This window comes from Meleagris gallopavo, chromosome 14 (assembly GCF_905368555.1).
Source record: "Meleagris gallopavo chromosome 14, MGAL_WU_HG_1.1, whole genome shotgun sequence".
Lineage (NCBI taxonomy): Eukaryota > Metazoa > Chordata > Aves > Galliformes > Phasianidae > Meleagris > Meleagris gallopavo.
The window spans coordinates 1398192-1424105 of NC_139417.1; the positions used below are offsets into that span (position 1 = coordinate 1398192).

At 39.8% G+C, this 25914-nt stretch overlaps 1 protein-coding gene across 7 annotated transcripts in view; it reads left to right on the top strand.

Moving 5' to 3' along the window:
- PBRM1 (polybromo 1) overlaps positions 1-25914 on the top strand; it is a 61392-nt gene that overhangs the window by 6835 nt on the left and 28643 nt on the right. For 6 of the 7 annotated variants that reach the window (XR_014886371.1, XM_085235863.1, XM_085235864.1 and 3 more), the window contains 12 exons: positions 80-196; positions 783-851; positions 1562-1660; positions 2817-2902; positions 5739-5837; positions 8227-8318; positions 12060-12273; positions 18217-18358; positions 19031-19128; positions 21625-21901; positions 23141-23246; positions 24679-25321. Coding sequence is in view for 6 of the 7 variants with exons in the window: in XM_085235863.1 (XP_085091989.1) it covers positions 80-196; positions 783-851; positions 1562-1660; positions 2817-2902; positions 5739-5837; positions 8227-8318; positions 12060-12273; positions 18217-18358; positions 19031-19128; positions 21625-21901; positions 23141-23246; positions 24679-25321 (2042 nt within the window). In the remaining variant the exon portion in view is untranslated. The remainder of the gene's footprint in view (positions 1-79; positions 197-782; positions 852-1561; positions 1661-2816; positions 2903-5738; positions 5838-8226; positions 8319-12059; positions 12274-18216; positions 18359-19030; positions 19129-21624; positions 21902-23140; positions 23247-24678; positions 25322-25914) is intronic. The other variant, XM_010718267.2, reaches the window with a different exon arrangement.

Here is a 25914-nt window from a genome sequence, read left to right on the forward strand (position 1 = left end):
TGTTTTTCAGTGCAATTTGAAGCACTGTACTTTGGCTGTTGTGGAAGCCTCATTTCATTGGTGTAATTTCTCATGTTAGTCATCTCCAGGTTATCTGAAGGAGATTCTTGAACAGCTTTTGGAAGCTGTAGCTGTTGCCACAAATCCATCAGGACGCCTGATAAGTGAACTGTTTCAGAAACTACCTTCTAAAGTGGTGGGTATTTTAATAATAATCATCCCGAATTTGAGATGTGGAGATTTGTATCACTGCCCCTGTGCACTGTAATGCACAGACTGAGGATGCAGTTTTTTGTTACTGTCTCATCTGTCTTATCTGTCTCCAGCAGTTTTTAGAGCTGCTTTGCTCCTACCTGCTCATCCCCAGGCCTATCATTGCAGACTGGGGCTTGCTCTGTTCTGCAACTTTAGTTTACTTGGTTGGTTTTGGTTTTTTTTTTTTTGGTTCAGACTTCTTAATCTTTTTTTTTTAATCTGGCTGACTTTACTGTTCTGTTTCAGGTTGTAGTGTAACAGGTTTAATCAGCAAAATAAGTACTTTGAAAACCATCACATTGTATTTTGTTTTCAGTCAGGACTGTTTCTTTATGGCAGTTTATGGATGAGACATAATTGTATGAATCTGCCTTATAATCTGTCTCTCCTAACTGATGCCTGATACTGTAATTTTGAAGCTTACACTATCCCTCATCTACAATTAATCTTTACTAAGAACTCATAGAATGGTTTAGAAGAGCTTTGTGACTGTTCATGATAACATATCAATTGTTCTTGTTTTCCAGCAATATCCAGATTATTATGCAATAATAAAGGAGCCCATAGATCTTAAAACTATTGCCCAAAGGATTCAGGTACAATACAAACTTATTAATACATTACAGTTTAGACTTGATTAAAAATAAGCATTCTAATATTGCTGAAGTTAATAAGAAAAGCAGAGTATTTTTACCCACTACTGAAAACTTGAAATGCTGTAGTTATTTAGTGTTCTGTCCTGGTTTAACACTGCAGTAGTAGCTGTGTTAAAGATCTGGCATCGTAAACCAGAGTATGCTGACTCTGAACCTGAGTATCTTGGGTTCCCTGATGGTTAATGGTTTAAAGTAATTCTTGGCAAATCTTATTAAACATTGATCTATTGAAGCTTGGCTGTGCATTATCATCACCTACTTCTGTTCTACTGCTGTAAATAGATGTTTTGTACTGGTTCATTTTTCAAATTGCTTTTCCAGCAATTTGAAACGCTGTTCAGTAATTCTAGCATTTTGTATAATAGTGAAGGGCAGCACAAAGTCTAATTGAACTAGAGAATAAAGCTGAAATCACATCTTGCCAGACCCTTCAACATTAAGATAGTCTGACGTATTAAGCTTTTTCCAATCTTAGCATTTTAAAGATCAAGAAGACCTTAGTGCTCTTATTTTTTCTCCTAAGTACTCTTTCTTTTCTAAAACTGTTCTCTCTAGTCTGTGTTCTTTATCCATTATGAATTCCCTTTGCTTTTGACTTCCCTTGCTGTCTGAAGGTTGCCACAAAGCAGTTCTGTTTTAATCTGTTGCAGAATGGAACTTATAAAAGCATTCATGCAATGGCCAAGGATATAGATCTTCTTGCAAAGAATGCCAAAACCTACAATGAGCCTGGATCACAAGTGTTCAAGGTTAGTTTCAGTCACTCATAGTTAGATCAAAGTTAGGTGTTTCTTTACTGTTTTCTGTGCTGTTGATCTTTGAACAAATCCTTAGTGTAAGGCCCTAAAAACTATTTCCATAATAAATAAATCTATTGTTGGAATGTCCTTATATGTGTATATATAATATTATATATATATGATTCAAATGGTTGGTCATATCTTTTTATCTTGAAGTATGAATTTTTTCAATTAAATTTTATATCAAAATGTGAATTACATTACTTCTCTGGAAGTATGGGGGATCCTTTTATTTGTGATTGAAAGGGGAATGGCTGCAGATTAAAATGTTAGTGGCAATGCTCAGCTATCATCCCATTACAGGAATTGGGAACAGATTGCAGTTTTCATCGTAAGCTTGAAAAGTGGAGCAGTGCCTCCTTTGTGTAGTTTTCAAAGGTTCTTTTCCTTTTGGCTGTGTTTTTATGACACCTCCAATCTCGGTTAGTTTTCAGTTCAGCAGCATTTTGTCTACAAGTTATTATATTACTGTTTCCACATACTTCTGAAAATAAGGTAATTTCAGTGACAAATAACTGCTTGTATGCTTAGTTCCCATGAGCTTTGTAGTAGGAGACCTTGCAATGTGTTTGACTTTCCTGTGTCAGTGGTTCTTGGACTTTTCCAGTTGCACTGCTTTCAGGATTGTGACTTCAGCTACCCAGGCTTGTAACCTCACTCAAATCTTGTAATCTTTGCTTTTTAAACTGTTACTTCAAGTATCAACTCTGTTGGTGAGAGAGGGAGAGAAGGAACATCCAAAAGCTCAGCCATGGCTGTAGCTAAATCATTTGAAAGTCACAGAAACTCGTCTGTTTGTGGTATTCCTTTTTTTGTTTTGTTTTGTTTGTTTGTTTTTCTTCTTAAGCATGTGAGAGAAAATGAACTCGAAGCTACTCAGCTTTTCTGTTTTTATAGCCTCTGTGTGGCTACTGCATGGGGATTTTGTTCTGTATTTCAATACTTAGTCCAAATTGTTTAGACATTGAGAAATATTTAAAACAAAAATTACCAACATAAGAAACCTAACCAAAACCCATTTTTGTTCCTGATCTTTGAATGGTTCTACCTGAAATTAACATTCTTTGTTTTCAACCATAAACAAGCAAATTCTTTTCATTGACAGGATGCAAATGCAATTAAAAAAATATTTAATATGAAAAAGGCTGAAATTGAGCACAGCGAGCTGGCCAAGTCAAGTCTGCGACTCAGGTACCACAAATTCTGTTTGTAAGGCTGTGAAAATCTCTGTAGTTGTTCCCTTAATTTTACTGTGGAGAATATCCTGGGAAATAATTGCATGAACATTTATTGTTCTTTTATTGTTTATAACCTTTGGAAAGAGGTGGTTTCTTTTTTTTGTTTGTTTGTTTTTTTCCTACTCAAGTGCATCCATGATGAGTATTTCTGTACATGTTTCGGTGTCAAAAACAGTGTCACTGGCTCTCTTAAGCTCTGGCCAACTGCTTCCATGTTTGTAAGTTAAGAACAGAGGAGAAGCAGTGATGGAAAAAGTTGCATTGTTTTGCTTTGCTGTGCAAAAAGTACTGAGTACTGTTGCACCTTGTAAGGAATTGAGAGCTAAGAGCTCACAGTTATCTAGGTAGGGGCAGAAATGCAGCAACAAGGCCCTAGGCAACAGATATGTAGAACAGAGGCCGTGTTATATGAACTCTTATTTGAAAACCTATTTCTGGCTATGGAAAGAGGCACAAGACACTGAAGATCTGGACTTAAAATCAAAGAGGGATAGTTTTGGTCTTTAGGCAGGCAGGTATGAAATGCTTTTGACAGCTGTATTTGTTTCACAGAAAGAGCTTAATTAGGAAATGGTGCTACCTGTCCTTGATGTACAAAGAAGTAATGCAGTCGTTACAGGTGTCTCTTATCTAAAATGCAATTGAATTTATTCTTGTATGTATTCTTACTTTTGAATCACCAATCAAAAGTAAGCTTAAATATTATTTTTCAGTATGAGCTGTGTCATACATAAAAAATAAACCACTGTCTTGCAGGTCCTTCAGGGAGTCAGCAAACTCATTCTAGGGTGGACTAAGTATTTATATAAGTTGTTTACTGGCACTCCATGCTGAAAAATAAATGCTGTTCATTCCTTGCAAAGGTCTGTGTGGTACAGCTGAGAACCCCAGCACCCTCTGTTGACTGAGAGGCAGATTTTGTACTGGTGGTTATGTTCTGCTTCTCCCCTGAAAAATATTTAGAAGGTGTTAGCTACAAACTTTACTTTTAATACTGTTATGTCTGAAAGAAGTGAAAGTTACCTGCTTGGATGTTATTGTTCAGTGCTCAATTACATTGTGGTTTTTCTGATTCACTTACACAGAGTTAGCATGCTTCCCATACTTGGGTGAGCTGTCAACCAGAGTGGTGAGCAAAATGCCTCGTATAAAGGAATGGACAAAAGCAGAAGCATTAAGAAGTAATTCTTGATGCATATTATAATGATTTTCCTCCAAGTATGTGTGGTGCCAGGAGATCTTGGTTCTACAGACACATCTTTTCCATATCTGTTAGCTTGGATGGAACAGGAATTACATATAGGCCCAGAAACTTTTGATATAAGCTGTGATTTTATTTATTTATTTTGCTACATTGGGCTACATTGATGAAGCTCAGGGTGTTATGGGTGTCCCTTATGTGGAGGTGTTCAAGGCCAGGTTGAATGGGGCCCTGGGCAGCTCCACCTGGTGCCTGACCTAGTGGCTGGCAGCCCTGCCCGTGGTGGGGCTTGGAGCTAGCTGATCTTTGGGTTCTCTTCTGCCCTGAGCCATTTGTGACTCTATGATTCTGTGACATCACAACTTGTATTTAATTTGGAGTCTTACTTATTTTTCTTCAAACTCAAGCTGTTTGCATAAAAAGGGATGACAGATAAATCACACTGATATTTGTTAGTCGAATTCCTCTCTTGCACTGCCAACCCATTTCTACTCCTAAGGTTCCAGATTCTTTACGTTCTCGTGTGTTGTGCTCTCAATGGATCTGCAAGGCTTGAAGTAATGTGACATTAATTGGCAGCTCCCTTCTTCGTTTCTGTAACTTGGCAAAAAGTATTTGTAGTGCCTGAAACAGGCTACAGTAATGTTGAACTGCTCTTTATAGCAGGGCATGTGGAGTGCTTTTGTCTTTTCTTAAAATTATTATATTTATTTTTTACTTTTTATTATTATTTTTTTAATTTATTTTTATTTTTTAGTGCAAACGAATTGGGTAAGAGAAAGGTGTAGTCCAAGCCAAACCTCCCACCTGCTGTTGTGAAGTATTTCACTGCCTGGTGGTTTTCTTTTTGCTTTGTTTTGTTTTTAATTGAACCATTGTTCTTTTTTGTATTCTGCTGAATCTACATCACAGAATCATTAATTTTTTCCTGATTTGATTGTCTCAACAGACAGTCTCTTTTACCTATTGCTGATTTTGGTAGAATACCCCCGTAAGTTCCCTTAATTTTTTTTTTTTTTCCTGAGTTTATGTCACTTTCTCTTTGGTGGATCAGGCTCAGACTCCTTCTCTTGCCACTAACTTGTGTCAGATAGCTGTGCTCTCCCAGCACAGAGTCCTATATGTCTGCTGTCACACTAATTGCTCTTTGTCGGTGCATTTAGCTGTCCTCCCTTCAGTCAAGTGACAAAATAAAACTCCTTGACTGTGCACACTGTGACTTTTATGAAGTATTGATCAAACATGATTTGGTATGGTTGGCTTTATGTTGGTGCTAAGGAGTGTCTTGTTGGCTGCTCAAGTGTTGTCGTAGGCTGAGCTGTGTGTATAGCTATTAATCCTTGATTTAAATGTGACCTTCTGGCTTTTTATAAACAAAATCAATATCAGAATGCTGGGGCACTAAATGTATCTTGGTGTTGCTTTACTTTTAGCTTTAAAATGTTTTTATTTTTTGTCTGTCTCTGAAGCTTTTGTCTGATCTATCCAAGTAATTCTGTACAGAGCTGTAGCCTTGCTGCATCTTGTCTTGGGTCTAAGGTGGGCCTCTTTTTTCCCCCTTTCCTTGGCTTGTCTCTCCTGCATTAAGGACGCCATCAAATTTGACTGCTTCCAAGCTGACAGGTCCTTCCTCACAGGGTAAAGGCAGTGTGGGTGATGAGAGAAATTCTTCTAACAAATATTTTCGGTAAGTAAATTTTGGACTTGGAGGAGAAGCTGGGTCATCGTCACATGGAAATGCTGACTTAAAAAATAAAAAATACATAGACACTTTTTTTTTTTAGTTGGCACTGTTCTTTAATTTCCAGTATTGACTCCAATACTCTTGAAATTTCAAATATATTTCCTTCCTATGAAGTATAGTTTAAGAAGGTACTTTACTGTAAGTACGCTTCCGTGTTTCATTTTTATATTTCATGTTTCAAACGCTTGTTATTAAATACTTGCTGTGCAGCTGTTTCCTTAGAAATATTCTGAAGATTGATGTGCTAGATTTCATTACAAAATAAAGTGTGTGAAAAATCACAAGGAAATAAACTGTAAGTCTAGGAAAATGATATTGGAAACTGAAAAGAAATAAGTCGGAATAAATATATAAGAGATGAAAGATAGAAACCAACAAAACCTGGGTTGTGGCAGCCCCTGCTATCAGTATGAGCTGGAAGAGATGTAAGGATGGAGCACAGCTCTGCTGAAAAGGACCTGGGGTGCTGTTGGATGGCAGCTGGACATGAGCCAGCACGGTGCCCTCACAGCCCAGGAAGCCAACCGTATCTTGGGCTGCATCCAAAGCAGCACGGCCAGCAGGGCAGGGAGCTGCTCCTGCCCTCTGTGCTGTGACACCTCACCTGGAGTGCTGCGTCCAGATGGGGAGTCCTCAGTACAGGAGAGATGTGGGCCTGTTGGAGTGTGTCCAGAGGAGGACCACAAATGACCCGAGGGATGGAGCACCTCCCTACGAGGACGGGCTGAGAGCTGGGGCTGTGCAGCAGGGAGAAGAGAAGGCTGTGAGGAGAGCTTAGAGCAGCCTGTCGGTATCTAAAGGGGCTGTGAGAAAGAAGGGGACAGACTCTTCAGCTGGGTCTGTGGTGACAGGACAAGGGGAAATGGTTTCAAACTAAAAGAGAGGAGTTTTACAGAATCACGAAGGTTGGAAAAGACCCACAGGATCACCCAGTCCAACCATCCACCCATCACCAATAGTTCTCACTAAACCACATCTCTCAACACAAAACCCAAACGTTCCTTGAACACCTCCAGGGTCGGTGACTCCACCACCTCCCTGTGCAGCCCATTCCAGTGCCTGACCACTCTTTCAGAAAAGCAGTATTTCCTAGCATCCAGCCTAAATCTTCTCTGGCGCAGCTTGAAACCATTCCCTCTGGTCCTTTCACTGTTACACGAGAGAAGAGGCCGTCCCTCAGCTCCCTGCAACCTCCCTTCAGGTAGTTAAAGAGAGCAATGAGGTCTCCCCTGAGCCTCCTCTTCTCCACGCTGAACAATCCCTGCTCCTCTTTAGATTGGATATAAAGAAGAAGATTCTTTTTAAAGATGGTGAGGCAGTGGCACAGCTGCCCAGAGAGGTGGTGGGTGCAGACAGCCCAGGTCAGGCTGGAGGGGCTCTGGGCACCTGATGGAGCTGTGGTGTCCCTGCTCAGTGCAAGGGAGTTGGATCAGATGACCTGCAGTGGCCCCTTCCAACTCAAAAGGTTCTATGATACTATCAAATCCTGCAAGCCGTTAGTACTGAGTTGATGTGCTTATGGCAGACTTACTAGGCAGACTGGTTTACTGCAGGCTGTCCAGTTTCTTTTTCATTCATCACTTGAGAAATTTGGTATGTAGCAGAGGCTTTATGCCAGCTACTGTCTGGAAGCAGCCAGTCTTCTCTGTGTAGGCCTTGAAATAACGTGGCCTAATGCCCAGCAGCAGCATGGCTCTTTCAGGTATTGAGTGTTTGTATGGAGTTAGTGTCATTGTAAGCAGTGCGTGAGATGCTGTGCCCCAAATTTGGGATAAAAGGCAGAAAGAATGATGCTGAAGATGTTGTGAGACCAGTTAACAGCTCCTTCACATACAGACATTCCGCATGCTGAACAAGCGCAGGCAGGGCTGGAGGAAAGGGAGACTGAGTTATGTACAACCTGTGACGTGCTAGATTTCTTAATGTAGACCAATCCCTACCAAATGGGATTAAATAAGAGATTTGTTTATATAATTTTGGGATAATTGGGAAGATTTATTCTCATAAGTCCCAATTAATAACACAAATACTTAAGTATTTGAAGTAGGACAGAAGATGCATAGCTTGAGCTCTGAGATTCTGATGCACGGGCAGTTTCTGGTCTGAGGGCCGGCCTGTTAAAATGAAGGCTGTCTCAAGGGATATTAGCAGCTTGGTAAGCTCTATGGTACTTTCTCTGTAGCCATCTCTATTTTCCTGATAAGCAGCTGTCATGAGCTTCACTGGTTTACTGGTTCACTCGGGATGCCTGTTAATGGTGATTTAATAATAAGAACATTTTGTTATTTTTTACTTCTGAAATCTTTTTTTTTTTTCTTCCCTCTATTTACAGTAACAAAAGATCAGCCCAAGGGGATCGTTTATCAGCAATAACCATGGCATTGCAGTATGGATCAGAAAGTGATGAGGATGCTGCTCTGGCTGGTAGGAGCTGATATGCTATTTATCTGTTTATTTTCTTTAATTAAAGCTCTCTTCAAATGTCACTCTCTATTGCAGAATTATGCGTATAATTCTGTTAAGTCCAGTCACTGTTTCCCCTTAGTACTGAGTTACAAATGTGCAGCTGCTAAGAGATAAGCCCAACTGGCCAAACTGATCCAAGCTTTGAGAAACTGTTGCATGTTTTTGTTTCTTCTAATGTGGAGCAGACAAGGAGATGTTGAAAACAGTGTTACCTGTTCCTTGGGTTAAGAGATTAACAATATGGCAGTTGTCCTAGAGAAACTTCATGCTGGCTCGTTCTCTCTTGTGCTATTGGCTCTTCTAAGAGCCTGTCAGGTTTTATTTGTTAAGGTTAAGACTATTTATATGGGATATAAGGAAAGCTAAATAATTTACTTAATATACAAATATTTTGTGTAATCTAGCAGTAGTGTGATCTTGCGTGAGGGCTTATGTTCAAACAAAAGTACATAAAAAAGGTGTGCCTGAGACAGCATCTTTAGTTTCATAAGCATGCTATGGCATTGTATTATAAACATCTGCTATAACATACACATTATATCATGTATTTCAGTATTGGCCAAACATTACTGTAGTCTGTCTTTTAAATTAGTCTTTCTCAATAGTTGCATTCTCAGTAATTTCCTTACATTATATCAGAACAGATATCTGATTATTAGTATTTTTGTTACTTTTTTTTTAACATAGGGTGTGTTTTATTTCATGTTAGAATTGCATCTGTGTTCCTGGTTAGCCTAGGCTTCAGTTCTGGCTCCCCTCTTTGAGAGATGTGGGGAGTATTCATCCCTGTGGCTCAGTGTGCTGTCAGTTGCAGGCCTTCCACGCCTCAGTGCTGTAGGAGCATACAGCTTTCTGCTGCTTCGGGATTTAAATGCTTCAAGTGGTTTAACCACTTTCAGATGTCACATCTGCCATGGACATGGATGTCATTTGCACAAGGCCTTGTGTGCGTGTCTAAGATTTTTGCCTTAGTACTGTTGAAGTTATCCTATTGCATTCATCAAAGGGGCAGTTTTTTGGCAGATATCTGTCACTGTTTCTCAGTCTTTCCAACATACTCTTTGGACATCCCTATGTTTTCATTCTTAGAGTGAAAAAGATTTCCTTTAAAGCAAGCAGTCTTTATTAGTTGCTCTGGTATCTGTCTTTCCCCTAACACTCATTGAAACAATTGAGAGTTGGGGGTGAACGAGCATAGAGAACTTTCTCCTTGATACAGAGAGCTCAGTCTTTGTGAGCATCTCTGAATGCAGCAGTTGCCTAAGCAACTGTTTCCAACTTGGAGTTTATCCTCACAGTTTCAGGGTGTGTCGTGGTGTGATGGAGCTTGTAGAAGATTTCTAGCTCAAATGTACTGAGACATGAGCAGCTTTTGCGGCTCCATTACAAGTTATCCTCACTATAAATATAAAAAGGCATAAGGTTTATGCCTTTAAGACTGGCTACAGCTTTTGATTTTACTAGCATCTATCTTGTTATGCTTCAAGCATTCGTTGTTGTCTCAGTGCATGACATCGATAAAAGCAAGTTACTTAATAAGTAAAGACTTTTTTTTGCATACATTCATGTGCCTTCCTCACTCTGCTTCTTTCCTCTGTCAGCACTGAGTAAGGGCACACGTATAGTTACTGCCTGACATTTTTATTTTTGTTTTCTTTCCTCTGTACCTGCTAACTGTTCCTCTCTAAAGTGTTCCTATGGGACCTACTGCTTCTGAATGTTCAGGAGCCTGCAGTCTTGCATTATGTGCTTGGTTATGTAGCAAAATAAGGATTTTTGTCTTTTGACTTCACTAATACATCTCCAGTTGTCAAGATGCATTAATATTTCCTGCTGGGAGGACATTATCATTTTCTGAATACCTCAGGATATATAGTGATTGCCATGTCTTTGAAAGAGCATTGTAATAAAAATATGTATAGGTTCATTCAGGTATTATGTACACACTTTCCTCTGAGTGCTTGTTTAATTTATTTAGATTTCATTTTGGGGAATGCCTACAAAAGAAGGACCTGTCTTGTGTAGAGTATTGAACTGCTTCTTTGCTGGCTACCTTGTCACAGAATATTAAAGTCCTTCTTTGTTGTGGCTTTTTTCCTCTTTCCTAAGAAGCAGCTCTCCTTTTTTTCTTGTATTCATTTTTGGTGGAACAGTGAGAGCTGCAGTGTTGAGCAAACAGAAACAAAGCCTACTTCTGTTGCATAATTAGTCTGGAAACTTGTTGTACCTGGTAGCATTTTCTTTGCTACAAGGATTTCTCTCCGTACTCAGGCTGACATATGAGGTTCAGGGAAAACAAAGCACTGTTTCCAGCCTCCTTTTCCTGCTGAAGTTATTCTGTCCAGCTCCTGCTTTGCAGGCTACCACACTATGCAATTATTTGATGCTGATTGGCATACGGGCACATGATAATTTTAGGTATCTCCTCTGAATCAGTAATGAACATCTCTGGCATGTTTGTGCATCTACTGAGCTCTGCTTGTGTTTTAGCTTGCGTCTGTCTTGGCTAGTAGATCTGCATAGATGTGCAATGTCAGACTGCAAAGGATAGATGGATAATACTGTGTTGTGTGCAGCCAGAATGCCCTCTGGCTTTGTCATCATTTCAATATATCTTTACTGAAATTGAGTAGAAAACCTGAAACATTGCCAGCCACTACTGGGCAATAATGAAAATGCCTGCTGGAAACTTGGCATGAGCACTAGAGAGCTGTGTTTTGTGTAACTGAATTATCCAGTGTGTCATCCACCAAGCTTCCATCTAAACTGGAATTTGTAAGAGGGGAAGTGAATGAATAAATAGCTGTGTGTAATGTCTTTCCTGGTTTTGTCAGCAGTAAATGTTACTTCGTCATAGTATCTTTTTTGTTTGTTCTAATCCTGAAACTTACTGTTTGCTTCATCAAGTTAGCTGGCAAAGCCTCTATAAAATTGATAATTGATAAATACTTTTTATAATTAGCAGAAATACTTTATAATAATAATTCTAAAATGTGTACTTCTCCTTCATTTTCTGCATCTTAAAGGTGACCTGTAGTGTCAGTCTTGTCAATTAAAGGTCAGTTTTTTTAATTGGGCTGTGAATGTTATAGTTTAAAGGATCATAGAAGTTCTGAAGTCACTTCTTTTCACATGGATACAAAAACCATCATGTTTAGTTCAGCCATTTTCCCTGCCTAAGCACTTTTGCAAATTTGAGATGTGGTTTGTCAATTCATGTTCTTGTAGTGCACTCCAGCGGGACAGCAGCATGACTGTAGCTCAGTGTGCAAATATATTTGGCACAAATATTGACATCAGTGTTTAAATGGGTAAATAAGGATGTTCTCTAGCTGTCCTGTTGGTAGGTTGAGTGGTCCTGGTGTGTATCTCATATATACACACTTCTCAGTGCTTCTGTATGCAGGGTGTGTTACCAGTGACTGAGCTAAGTCTCATGTGCTAAGAGAGCTTGCTATCTAGCTATGTGTTGTGATGGTTTTTGTTTTCTGTTTTCCCATCAGCTTGAGGCATATGAGGTACAGCCATTGGTGATGTCCTTTTCTAAGATGTGAATCTGACTGCCAGAGTGGCTGAATGCCCTCAGCTGAAGGACTCCTTTGTTCTTGTTTAGTTCTTTCTCTATTTGAAAAGTCAAACAACAAAATCCACTTGACTTGTTCGCTGAGAGTTTCCCATTTTTCCTTTCTCTCTGTGCAGCTGCTGCTCGTTATGAAGGAGAGTCTGAAGCTGAGAGTATTACTTCCTTCATGGACACTTCTAATCCTCTCTATCAGCTTTATGATACAGTTAGAAGTTGCCGAAATAATCAGGGCCAGCTAATATCTGAACCCTTTTTCCAGTTGCCCTCCAAGAAAAAGTATCCTGATTATTACCAGCAAATTAAAACACCTATTTCATTGCAGCAGATCAGGTAAGAAAACAGAATGCAAACTACGTCTGATGGGAAAATATTTAAGGGTTTCTTCTGTTTCCAAAGTCCTATATTGTGGTCAAGTTGCGGATGCAACGTATGCCATCTTTCCTTCGTGCTTTGATTGGTGCTTGTTTCACTCCGGTCTGCTTCAGTCTTCTGGTCATCTTTTATAAATGGCTGCCGTCCATGGGTTTATTTTACATGGTGTTTCATTTGTGCTGTGCCATATCAGTAATTCTGGAGGGTTGGTAGACAGCAGAGGTGAAAGTTTCTGCAGAACCCTATGTTATGCACTTTCCTTGACCCCAGTGGCTTGCTTACCTCTTACTGCCATGGTTTTTACATTAATTCAGCAAAGCAAATTATCTATGTCACAGTCCAACTGTGGAGAATATTTTCATTAATGATCTAGCTAGTCTGGAGTGCAGTGCTAATGCAACACACCATTCCTAAATCTATGAGCCATTGAAGCTCATCAGCTCTCAGAGCACAGTTGTTGGGTAAAAACCAGGTTAAAAAAAATCAACAGTGAGCATCATCTTCCTTGAGTGGTCTGAGAGAAGCTATTATGATGGAGCTAATATGGTTGGATATATGTCAAGGTGCTGAGTGCATAATAAGTCTTAGTGGCCCAGAATAGCTTTGTGTGGCCCAAACCTCCTGCCCTGGGACCCAGGAGCCCTGTGACAGCTCAGCCCTGGAGCTCCAGACTGCCCTGGGCTGTGTGGTAGGATTGTGTGCTCCAGCACACCACAGCCTGGCCATGCACTCCCACTGATCCCCCCCACTCATTGAGACTCTGTCCTGAAGGCTGATTTCCCGGACTGAAGTTGGGCCTGCCCTGTCCCTGTGCACAGGTCCTGCCTGCCTGATGGCTGCTGGCTGGCTGACCCTGGCTGCCATCCCTGGACTGGACCCTGACCTGCCAGCCTGGCTTCTTGCCTTTGCCTAGTCACCAAAACTCAGCCTGGATTCTAGGTTGAACCTGATTGCTCACGGCTGGCAAGGCTCCTGCCCTGCTGACCACCTTCGTGTGCTTGGCTCCCCTTCCATGGAACAGCCAGCCTACTCTGTTGTCATGGGATAAAGGGTTGGGAAGCAAGTAGAGAGATCCCACACTGCTTAGCTATCCGTCAGTGGCTTTAAAGCAGTTATTTCCTTATGTCTTAGTACAGCTGTTGGCTTGACAAAGGAGGCATCTTTTATTTAAGGAACCACCCAGTGCTTTTTTTTTTTGGGAAAAAAGATGAAATTGAGAACATCATTAATAGGGAACATTTAATCTGAGTGTACAGAAGGGTGCTGGTTCTAATTATGTACATATGGATTTAACTGGGAGAAATGTTGCTTTGAAAATGTGCTCAGTACATTATAATTTGGAAGCCTTAGGAAGGCAGCTGTTTTTGTTTCCCTTACAGAGTAGTCAGACTACCCTTGGCTGTTGGAGCAGTCCAAAGATGGCATGCAAATGTATAAAGAACTTCAGAAAAAGATGATATTTCGCATTACCTGAGAGCTTGGAAAATAAAGCACGGTCTTTTTAGAAATAGTGTGTGTACACATTTATAATATTTATAATATGAAGTATTTATAAGTTGTTCTAGCAAATTTTGAAATTCACTTATTTGTTAAATACCACGTAGTGTTCTCCTTTATTATGCCTAAAATCCCTGAAGTCATACATATGTGCACTTAATTGTTGTGCATTAGGGAAAACTGAAATGAGCATGGTTTTATTGGTATTCCTAGGGAGTGGAGGCGTTTTTTGGTTTTGGTTTTGTTTTTTGTTTTCTTGTTTTTTGGAGGGGAGGGGACAGTAGATGGTTACTGTTGGTTTGCATGTTTGTTTGAAGATGCAGATTCAAAGTGTACACCTGATGGTCCTAGAGGGGGACAAGAGGGTTTAACTGTAGTAGTGACAAAGTAAGGGTGTTAGTGTACAGCCTGGCATCCCAGTCTCCTAGTGATTCCTGCATTGGCACCTGGATATTTGGGCTATGCTGCCAGAGTGCACTGTGAAATGGGTGGCTGAGTGTCTACTGCCATAGGAGCTTTTGCAGCTACTCATGTTTTTCAGGAGTTTGTGTGTGTTACATACAGGAAAATCCACTCTAAATGATTTATCATCTCTAGCATATCAGAGCTCTGGGTGTGTTTGGTTTGGTTTAACAAGAGCAGATTACAGCTATCCCAGCATCTTGATCACTCACTGAGCACTGTGATCCTTGGTTGGCGGCCTAAACTGGGTGCTGCTCTCAGGCTGTTCTGGCTGCAGGAAATGATCCTTCCATGGCTGCAGTGTCCTCCTTGTTTCCTTCTGCCCTGCTCTGCACAGAAGCCAGGGTTGGAATGAAGCCACCCACAGCCACCTCACTGTGCACGTCGCCCATTTTCTACAGCCAACCTGGGTAACCATGCCAGCATTCGGCTACCATCAGAGATTCAGGAAAGAAGTCTCGTGTTCAGATGGAATTCTCTGTTTTTTGTGCCATTGTTCTGTCAGTGAACATGGCTGAGACAGGTTTGGCTCGCTCTTCATTCCCTGCCATGGGGTGCTTGTCTTCACTGATGTGATACTCCCTGCCTCAGCTTGAATAGAGCAAGGTACAGGGCTGCAGAGCAAGAATATCCTCTTTAAACAGAAAGATTGTGGGTGCCCCCTCCCTGGAAGCTCTCCAGGCCAGTCTGGATGGAGCTGTGAGCAACCTGGGCTATGGGAGGTGTCCCTGCCTACAGCAGGGGGTTGGAACTACATGGTCTTGGCAGTCCCTTCCATCTCATACCACCCTATGATTCTGTGATGTAATGGAAAGCAGTTTGTTCTGCGTGACATCTGCTACTTAAGAACCTTGTGAGCTTTTCTTATGAACGTACATCCAACTTTATGTGTCACAGGAATATAAACTTTGTTTCACTTCACTAGACTGGGTTGAGATTCTCCTGAAGCTTAAATTTGTGTTGGCTCTTGTTACTTCCAGATTTAATATTCAGGTTGAAAATAGAATAAAGATATCTGTCTGATCAGTGGAACTTAACCTTGAAGGGGCAGAGGCTGCTATCTGGGTTAAATTGAATGTTTTATAGAACTAATAGCTGAAAGTAGCACTTAGGTTAAGGTTTTATTATTAGTTTTGGAAAAATAATATATCACTGTGTTGCAATTTGCTTAATTTATGAATGTGCCAACTGGGAAAATATTCTGAAGATAAAATTCTTCTCTTTAATATTTAAAATCCATCTGCCACTGTGGCAGCAGAATGCCAGCAGGCAGCTCAGCTCCACCGTGCTGCAGTCCCACTGCTGCTCCATAGAGTGATGGAAGGAGGAGATGTGATACAAAATGCTCCTGGATTGATGTAAGGACAGGGATGTTCCTCGCTGTTACCTTATGGGCTGGGCAGACCCAGAACTGGGACATTAATTTAGTTTATTGCCTATTACTATCAGACCACTGCAGTGAGAAACTAAAAGCAAACTTAAAAAAGCTTTCCTCGTCTTCCCTCGTCCTTTTTTAAGGAAAGGAAACTGTTGCTAGTAGGATACATACCCTAAGAAATGCTGCTGCCTTATTCTGCCTGCAGCTTACTTTTATCTTTTTTTATGTGGGCAAAGCACAGTTTGTGTTGTGTGCAGAACAACTCCAAATAAAGAGAAGTAGTGCTAAGGGATAGCGAGGAGAAGCAATTTGAATTGAAAAAGTGGTACTTCAGTTGAGAGGTGGCCTTGCTTGCTTCTTGTTCAGGAGCTGGCCTTACACCTCGTGCAGTGGAGATCAGAGTGCAGACTTGTGATTCTGTAATTCTGTTTTCTTATATTAATTGGGAGACTAGCAGTTTTTTCTTTCTGCCATTGAGTTCCTCTAAACTTTAGTTTTCTGGAAGAAGGCAAACATGGTGAGGATGCTGACAAACTGCGTGCTGCTGATACTGAAGCAGAAATTGAGCAGAGATGGAAGGCAGGCATGACGTATGCAGGGGATGAACCACAGAGATGTTGGGAGGGCTTAGTAATAACTGGTTGCTGGAGCATGGCTGCTTTTCCTGTAATGGTTGTGAAAAGTACTGAGGTATTTTAGACGTTTGTCTGAAGTATTTAATATGCAAAGCTAAGGCAGCTGAGGTGGTCTTCACATAGTCAGATCCCTAATTAGAGCCCAATTCTGCAAGTTTGTCAGTGTGAGCGATTGCTTCCATCTGAGAGAGCCCCTGGAAACAGACAGTGCAGCTGCCACCTGTGTCCAAAGGAGAGGAATTCTGGTGGGCATTTCTCTCCTGTGAACTCATTTCTGCACAGGACACGCTTTTCTCAATTTTTGTAGCATTTGTTTCCTAAGTACTCTAGATGATGCCTGTTCTTTTTCCTTTCTAAGAGGCAGAATTGTGTTTATTTGGACAGCATTTTAGTTGTTCATTAATCCTTTGAAAGTTTAAATTATGTATGAACACTTACACTAGCAGCAGTAAAGGAGGAAATTGCTGGGAACTGCTATTCACACGTGTGTGCCCTGACAGATTGGAGTGTTGTTAAATCACTCTATTTTGAAAAAAATAAGAGCATACAATGTTTGTGATAAAATTGGGCTTATTGGTGAGAGTTTCTGATGCAAGTTTTCTTTTAAGTGTTTCTGTTTTGTGTTTTCTCAAGTGTTGTCTTACTGAAGTTTTATCTTTTGCAATATGGACAAGCCTAGTGTGCTGAAGTCCTGTGGTGGCTTGTCAGTGTTCCTTTCGGGCTGCAGAGCCTCCTTGTGTGCTTTGCACCCTAGATTTTGCTTTCCATACCAGCCAGCAGTCAGACTGGCTGGAGGAGATGTGGCATGGCCTGTACAGTTTGTTACTGGACGATGGCGAGAGCACGAAGCAGGCTTAGTATTTATGTCCTGAGTATTTATGACTATATACATCATTAGCCAGGGGCTTTGGGGAAAGAAATCCTGAATTTCATGTTCTTGGGTTTTTTGTTTTTTTTTTTTAATATTAGTCATTTTTAACATACTTGTTACCATAGGCAGATAGTTTTTGTTGGAGTTTTACATTGTACAAATGGAGATGGATTTCTGCTTCATGACAGTTTAATTGGTACAAAAATTCCTTTTCCCCCTTTTTCCCCTTTTACTTATTTATTTTAATTCTTACTGCTCTGCAATGAAAGCTATTTTGGTAACTGTCCATTTTTGGAATGGCAGTGAGTGATGCTGACAGGAGAACCTTTCTGTTATGCGTGACTTCAGTTGGAAATACTAAAAATAAGCTAGAAAATAATACAAAGGTTAACAGGACACCCATGTCTTGGAGTCTTAGCAGTATGTAGGGACCCAGAATGGTTTGTTATAGATGAGAATAACAAGTAATTTTCTCCACATCTTAAATCTAGGATGTTTGTCCAAAGCTTTTTATTGTTTTCTCATAGCCACTGAGAGCTGTCTAGTTCTTCAGCTCTCTGAGATGACACTGTTCAGTAAGGCACATGAAGCTGGAACCCAGGAAATTAGCAGTTGGTTGGATGTTACCAGCAGAAGGATTCTACAGAGCTGCTGTGGTGGAAATCCATGAGCACTTCTCAGCAGTTCTGTAGCTGGGAGAGAACATGGGGGGGTTATTTTTGGTTTGTTTTGCTTGTTTTCTGCTTTGTGTTACTATTTTCTGTTGTGTTCTCTTGTGTTCAAAGCGTGCAAAGAACTGGTTTGTGTTGTTGGCCCTTCCAGCTTTCTCCAGAAGCATATTTCAGCAGGTGAAGCACCAATCAACAAACAGGCAGCTTTGTGGGAACACAGAAAGAAGTGTTTGTCTAGTGTGGTTACAATGGCAAGGTGATACTGTGGCATCAGAAGAAGATAACAAGAGCTGTCTGATACGGATTTCTCACAAAAATGAAGCTGTTGAAGTATGATTTGGTGGCGTATGTGTGAAGTAATCTGTTTGTAATTTTCTTCTTTTGCAGAGCTAAACTGAAGAACCACGAGTATGAAACATTAGATCAGTTGGAGGCTGACCTGAACTTAATGTTTGAAAATGCCAAGCGTTACAATGTCCCCAATTCTGCCATCTATAAGAGAGTACTGAAAATGCAGCAGGTTATGCAGGTATCTGCAATAGAACAATCAAAAGGATGTAATTTTTCATATGAATTTATTTCCCCAGCAATATTTTTCCAAACCAATTTCTAACAAGACTCGTGTTTGCAGTAGTGTTCTTATTGGCTGTGACTGGCTTGTTGATCGTGTGTTCCATAGTGTCCTGTAATGTCTAAATGGTAGTCTGAAAATTGCTTCCAAAAGTAGTTGATTAGGAGGTGATGTGTGGGAATGAAGAGCAGCATGGAGCGATTCCTCCAGTATAATGTTACCTTTGTCTCTTGGTCACTCTTGTTCCTTATCACAGCTTCTAACCTAATAAAGTTGTGAGAAAATTGAAAAAAATGCTGTTTTTATTTCTCCCTTCTCCCTTTTTTATTTCAGAGTTTACAGTTAAGTACAGGGAGGTGGAGGATGCTAAAGATTTCATTAGATATTCCAGCTGTGTGCTGTAATCTGAAATGGCTTTGATTTCAAATTGTTCCCTTAAGAACTTCAATGACCATTTTGTGTCTGCAAACTCACATTAAATAGATAACTGGAAATATTTGATGGTGCATCTGCACGTGTCTTTATGTGCAGAAAACACATAGCTGCATTTTATCTTGTGCATCTGATCTGGTGTTTAATATCGTTCTGAATGTGTCTAGCAATGACTTCAGCCGTTTGTCCTTTCTTCAGGCAAAGAAGAAGGAGCTTGCTCGGAGGGATGACATTGAGGATGGGGACAGCATGATTTCTTCTGCTACATCTGATACTGGAAGCTCCAAAAGGAAAAGGTGTGTGCTTCTGTAGTTTCCTGTGGACCTTAACATTGTTACTTTTGTTTATTTATTATTTTCTTTGTTTATTCTCAGAGAGCACTAGGCTGTGTTCTAGCATTTGTGTAGTGATTGAATAGCTCTGGAACTTAATCTCATTAATTGTTCTAGTTAGTTAAAAACTATTTGCTGACATTAGTTTCCTTTTGGGCTAGTAAGTAGTTGTCAACAGAACTTTAATAAGTAGGCACTGAATGCACTGATGTCTCTTTCCATACGTTTTCTTTCTTCCATTCTCTAAACCACTTGAGAAAACCTTGGCAGAAATGTTTGGACTGTTGCTCTGCCTCTCCTTATCTTTTGAAGGAAGTTCTGACTTTCGATAACATGATTGCGAGTGTAGCAACTATCAGTGTGAAACTGCAATTCAACATCCCTCTTAGGTGTTCAGCCTCCCCTATTTTTAGTTCTTCATTATGTCAAAATGACAGCAGTTATGGGGGGAGGAAGGGGATGAATAGAGCAAAGATCTACTTAAGAGCAATTAAGTAAGTACATCGCTTACACTTAGAAAAAAAATCTGCATGGGGAAAACATTAACATGGATTTAGGAGGAGGTACAACCTAGAGATGTGAGCAAAAATAAAAGAAGCAGAAAGGTAAGGCAAACTGCCATATCAAATGAAGATCAAGAAGGAAAACATTGCAAAAATTGTCACTGTTGTGATCTTCAGTATCTAGTGAAGTCAAATTGTCATCAGTATTCTTCAAAGTCAGTGGTTTGATCCTGTGCAAGAGAATACTGAAATGCTTAAAAGAGAGTAGCTGTCAGACCTCGTCATCTAAGAGTGATAAAAGAAGGAAAAATCTTCATAGGTAAGGGAGGTAATTGTATGTATTTTATGTCTGAAGTGAACCTAAAGTGCTTTTGATGCTGTCAGTTCAGCATTTGCTATCATGTTGGTTTGCTGAAAGGCAGCAAGTAAAAGAACACTGTGAAAGCTGATGATAGCAGAGGTGAAGCATGGAGGAATTCCAAGGTATTGAAAGAAAATGTTAAAGCACCAGGCAAAATGCATCCTGTTGGGAAAGCAATAGTGTTTTCTACTGATGGCGTTGTTTGAATTTCCCCTTTTACTCATCAGATGTAAGGGCTGTCTAAAGAAGGCTTTTGATGTTTCTGTTTTGTTTTTACATCACCTACTTTTGTTTGACTAAATGTTAAATTTTGGAAGCACGTTAAAGTATGGATGGAATTCAAGGACCATATAATTGTTCAGGTATTGTTCATCTGCTATTGTGAACCATTAATTAACAGTATCCAACAGTGAAGATAGTAAGGGAGAGGGGAGTTCTTTAGCTACAAGCAATCCAGTTTGATTTTTCTGACATGTTGGAACATTAATTTCCTTAGTTATTTGCAGGCAGTGTCAGAGGCACAAGCCCATACAAGATTAGGTGTATTTCAAATGAATATCTTTGAGAAGGAGCCAGGTGATGGAAAAACTATGATGCAGTTTGGCTTGTTTTCCAGTGATGTTTTATACATTCTGCAAATGTAGATGTTTATATTGTTGTTGTCTATAGAAATAGCTGAAGTTACGTCTAGCTGAATAAGTGTTTTGTAGAGATTGCAATTTGAAAGATGGTTCAAAAATGCTTTGTGGAGAATGCACTTCTAAATGTGCTACGGTATCTGAGTTTAATTGTAACACAAGCTTTCTTCTTCCATCCGGTTTGTTGCAGACCCTGTAGTGTATGTACAGGGAGCCATGCAGAACTTGATTTATTTATTTTTCCTTCTGACAATCTTCATCCTGGTTATGCTGTCAGATTTCATGACCCAATCTTTACAGCATGGGATGGCTGTTGAATTTGTGGTGTTAGCATGGAGGTGTGACCACTTTTCAGCATGGGTGTTGCAGTATTGGTAAGGTTGACTTGTGGCTCTGAGTGTGGTTGACATGTTTAGGCAATTCAGACCATCTTCCTGCTATGTTCTCAATATCCTTGCTATCTGTTACTGCAAAAGGTGCTGAAATACTCATAGATTAATGTCTCACATCTTTGATGTTCTGTGTTCAGCAGAGGTGGTCAGGAAGGCAGTGATTGCTGTATTTCTTGAGTTCTTGGATTCACGTGTTCACTCCTGACTGATCTGTTCTCTCTGCAGCTGGAAAGTGCTTAGAACTCCATCTGATCTTTTGTATTTTTATTATTACTTTTTAAAGCGAGTAATTTGTTTTATTCTGTAGAATGCTTAAAAACAAGGTGGAAATGGGAAGGAAATAATATCTTAAAGATGGTTTATTTAGCAGAGTACTGACCAGTGATGCTGTCGTTATTTGCAAATTCATTTGGAAATCCAGCACAGACTTGCATTTCTACTACTCTGTCTTAAAGTTTGTTGTGCTTGTTTTCTTATTTTAGAGAATAATGTCATTTTGATATGAATGCTGGAAGAACCTTTGGCATTTATTCTTTTCCTTTTGATTCTTCTCCATGACCTAACAGTAAAAAGAACATGCGAAAGCAACGAATGAAGATCTTGTACAATGCAGTTCTGGAAGCTCGAGAATCAGGCACAGGCAGACGGCTCTGCGATCTGTTTATGGTTAAGCCATCCAAAAAGGACTATCCAGATTACTATAAAATTATCTTAGAGCCAATGGACTTGAAAATGATCGAACACAACATCCGTAATGATAAGTACGTAGGGGAAGAAGCCATGATTGACGATATGAAGCTCATGTTCCGAAATGCAAGGCATTATAACGAGGAAGGCTCCCAGGTACTGTTTTGATTCTGCAGTCACACTTTACCTTATTTGCAGATACGTAGTTGGATTTTTTTTAGCTTTGAGTATTAGTTCCAGTATTTGTGGTCATTGTTTACTTAGATAGGACTGAAATGTGACTTTCTTTCTCCTTGAGTTTTTAATTCTGTTTTGCTATGTAATTGTATAAATATGAAGAGAAGCATGCTCTCTTAATTATTTAACTATGAAGATTACACTTACTTCCTGTTCACTTGGCTTATTGCTTCACTACAAAGAACTGTCAGCTGAATATCTCCTAATATGTTAATAATAACTCTAAGCTGGTTATTAAATTTTCATTATTTATCACATTAAGGTATTTGCACTGTGGAGGGTCACCAGCACTTGTTCAGGAGCTCAGAACCTCTGAAAATGCATCTATTAGTTGAAAGAAAAACAACGTCGTTATCATGGAAGTAGAGAATGTGGAAGATCATACTAGAGGAGTGGACTTGTTAGTGTAGCAGAAGTAATGTGAGATGAATATGCTTTTCACTTATGAATATATTATAATGGACAGCTAAAAGAGGGATGTAAGGTGATGTTGGGCAGAAAGGGGCACAGATGGTCATGAGAATGCTTGGGAGCTGAAACTGTTTTTCTAGGTGAGCAAGCTTGATGTTGCAGAACAGAGTGACAGTAAGAAATACCTCTGGTTACTGCTAATGAGAAACATGATCAGATGACATACAGAAACAGTTGCCTGCACTGGACTTGGATCTGAAGACTCAGGAGGGCTGGTCTAGGCATTTCTTCTGTAATGGGGCTTCATTAGTTGGAGAGATTGTTGTTGAACAGAATGATTTGATAGGGAAGTTGATAAGACAATCTTGTTTTCTAATCTGGAATAGAAAGTTTAATTGGCTAATTTATCAAACTTTTATATCTCACTGATGTGTGTTTAGCAATTCTGCTTATCTTTATATGTATGCTGAATGTGTATATTTGAGAAATAATACCTTCTTTTTAACCATATAGTTGATTTTGCCTTCATCTTTTTCAAAATAGCATCTAAATGTTTCAAGAGGACCAGTACTAAACTTGTCATTAAGGTCTGTTTGTGACCAAATCTCAGCACCCTGAGACAGTAGGAATTACTGCCATAATAATCACCTTATGGTAGAGCGCATCAGGAAAGTTCTTCATACTGTGTGAGGCAAACACAGTAAACTTGCTTTTGTGTTTGTTTTGTTTTTGATTACTGATCAATAGGTATACAATGATGCCCATATGCTGGAAAAGATCCTCAAAGAAAAAAGGAAAGAACTGGGACCACTGCCAGAAGATGATGATGTTGCATCCCCTAAACTAAAGCTAAGTAAGACAACATTATAAATTGCCATGCTTCCATTGAACACTTGCCCAATCCAGGAATGCAGACTGGCAGACTCATCCTTTTGAAATGGAAGATGTTGTCGGCGTTTTTACACTGTCAGACAAAGCATGATTTTATTTTCAAAATTATGATGCCAGCAGTGGTTTTTATTTATGCATATTAGTTTTTATATGTGCTATTGCATATTGCAATTTCTAAGAAAAGTAACAGAATATAGAAGGAAAAGTTAAGAACTCCTGGATTGATGTGGCATGTGGCATATTATCCAAATGTTAGATGCTACACTGTGTACTCAGAAACACTTCTGTAATGGGTGCTTACAAGTAAGATGCTTCACAAACTGAGTCAACCATAGTTTCCCTGGTCAGATATCTGGGATTTCCACAAAATGATAAAGGAAATTTGACATCTAATTGGAGAATATTGAAAGCACAGAAGCAAAGTTTGTGACAGTGTCCATTCTTGGGGCTGTTGTCCGTAAAAACTAATTTGCTACTACTCAAATCTGTTTAGAAGTTAGCTAAGGAGATTTTCATTGCACAGAAAGATTTAAAGAGAGTAACTGTGTGCAGTCACAGAATCACGGAATGGCCAGTGTTGGAAGGGACCTCAAGGATCATGAATCTCCAACCTCCCCCTGCCACATGCAGGGCCACCGACCTCCCCATTTAATACTAAACCAGGCTGCCCAGGGCCCCATCCAACCTGGCCTTGAACACCTCCAGGGATGGACGGGGCATCCACAGCCTCTCTGGGCAGCTGTTCCAGCACCTCATCACTCTCATAATAAAGAACTTCCCCCTGACACCCAACTTAAATCCTTCTTGGGCATTGTTGAAAACAGAAATGTGCACCTCTTAGGTACAGTACAGTTAGTAGGGAATTCACAGGCAGGTACTATGCAGTACAGTACTGGAGACTTTGAATAAATCAAGAAGCTCCTCTGACTGGTAACCCAATGAGGCACATTATTTTACCCTTAGAAATGCTAATTTGGCATAAACCTTTGATAGAAGGATCTGGTAATGTTTCTGATTTATAACACTTAATTTTGGCACTAATGAAAACCTGGGTTTTTAATGGACGTGGAGGAAAAATACATGAAGAGCTAATAAGGCCAAATTGAATGTAAAGCAACTTAAAGTGAGATAAGGTGAGGAAAAAACTATTTTCCATGCTGAAGTCTGAAGAGACCTTTGCCTGCTGGGCCTTAAAGAAATGTATGATTCAGAGTTTACTAAAAGCAGCATTAAAAAAAAAAGCCATGCAATTATTGGAAATAAGAAAAGAAGCTGCAACTTGTCTTAGGCTCAGTGGTTTCTTTGCTTGTACTGTAAAGTCACTGGGCGTTTCTGGGTAAAGAAGTACTGATACTCCTTTTTGTAATGATTTTTTTCTTCTTTTGTCTACGTAGGTAGAAAAAGTGGCATTTCTCCCAAAAAGTCGAAATACATGACCCCAATGCAGCAGAAATTGAACGAAGTGTATGAGGCAGTTAAGAATTACACGGACAAGCGCGGCAGGCGGCTGAGCGCCATCTTCTTGCGGCTGCCGTCTCGGTCTGAGCTGCCCGACTACTACATAACCATTAAGAAGCCAGTTGACATGGAGAAGATCAGAAGTCATATGATGGCCAATAAATACCAGGATATCGATTCCATGGTAGAAGACTTTGTGATGATGTTCAACAACGCTTGCACCTACAATGAGCCAGAATCTTTGATTTATAAAGATGCGCTGGTCCTGCATAAAGTTTTGCTTGAAACTCGAAGAGAGATAGAAGGAGATGAGGATTCTCACGTGCCCAATGTCACTTTGCTAATTCAGGAACTTATCCATAACCTTTTTGTATCTGTTATGAGCCACCAGGATGATGAGGGCAGATGCTACAGTGATTCCCTAGCTGAGATTCCTGCTGTTGATCCCAACTTCCCAAATAAACCTCCTCTGACTTTTGACATTATCCGAAAAAATGTTGAAAATAATCGCTATAGACGACTGGACTTGTTCCAGGAGAACATGTTTGAGGTACTGGAGAGGGCAAGGAGAATGAACAGGTGAGCAAAGCCATATTTTGCAGGTATCTGTTGTCATGCAGCGTGTTTTGCTAGTTAGGGAGACTGAAGTTTTTATTTTTAGCGTTTGCTTTTCTTGGAGTGAGTGCTTAGAAATTTTAGTTCGCTCATGTCTTCAAAGGAATGTAAGTTTTCTTTTATAAACAAGGAAAAATTTAGGCTTCTGCTATAATTTTGGTGCTAATTTTCTAAAGATTAACCTTATGAAAACCACATTTGTTCCCAAGCTGTGAGCCCTTTAAAACTTCCAGCAGTGTTTAACTTGAATTAGGAAAGACATCTTTGTTAATATTGCTATTACTCCTTAAGTTTTCAGAAGTAATGTTTGAAATTGAACAGACTGTCAGGGGCGAGTGGCAAGCAATTTTAGTCTCAAGCAGTTGGTTTTAATTTTTCTGTTATTTTAGAACTTGTATATATAAAAATACTGCTTTTAGATAAACTGTAAAACAAACTGACATCATACTAGCAGATGGGGCATGACTTGCCAGTGTCTGTGGTGCCACTTGTTATGAATAAGCACAGAAATCTGTTAGTAAAGTGAAGCTTTAGCATGCATCACCCATCCCGTTGGT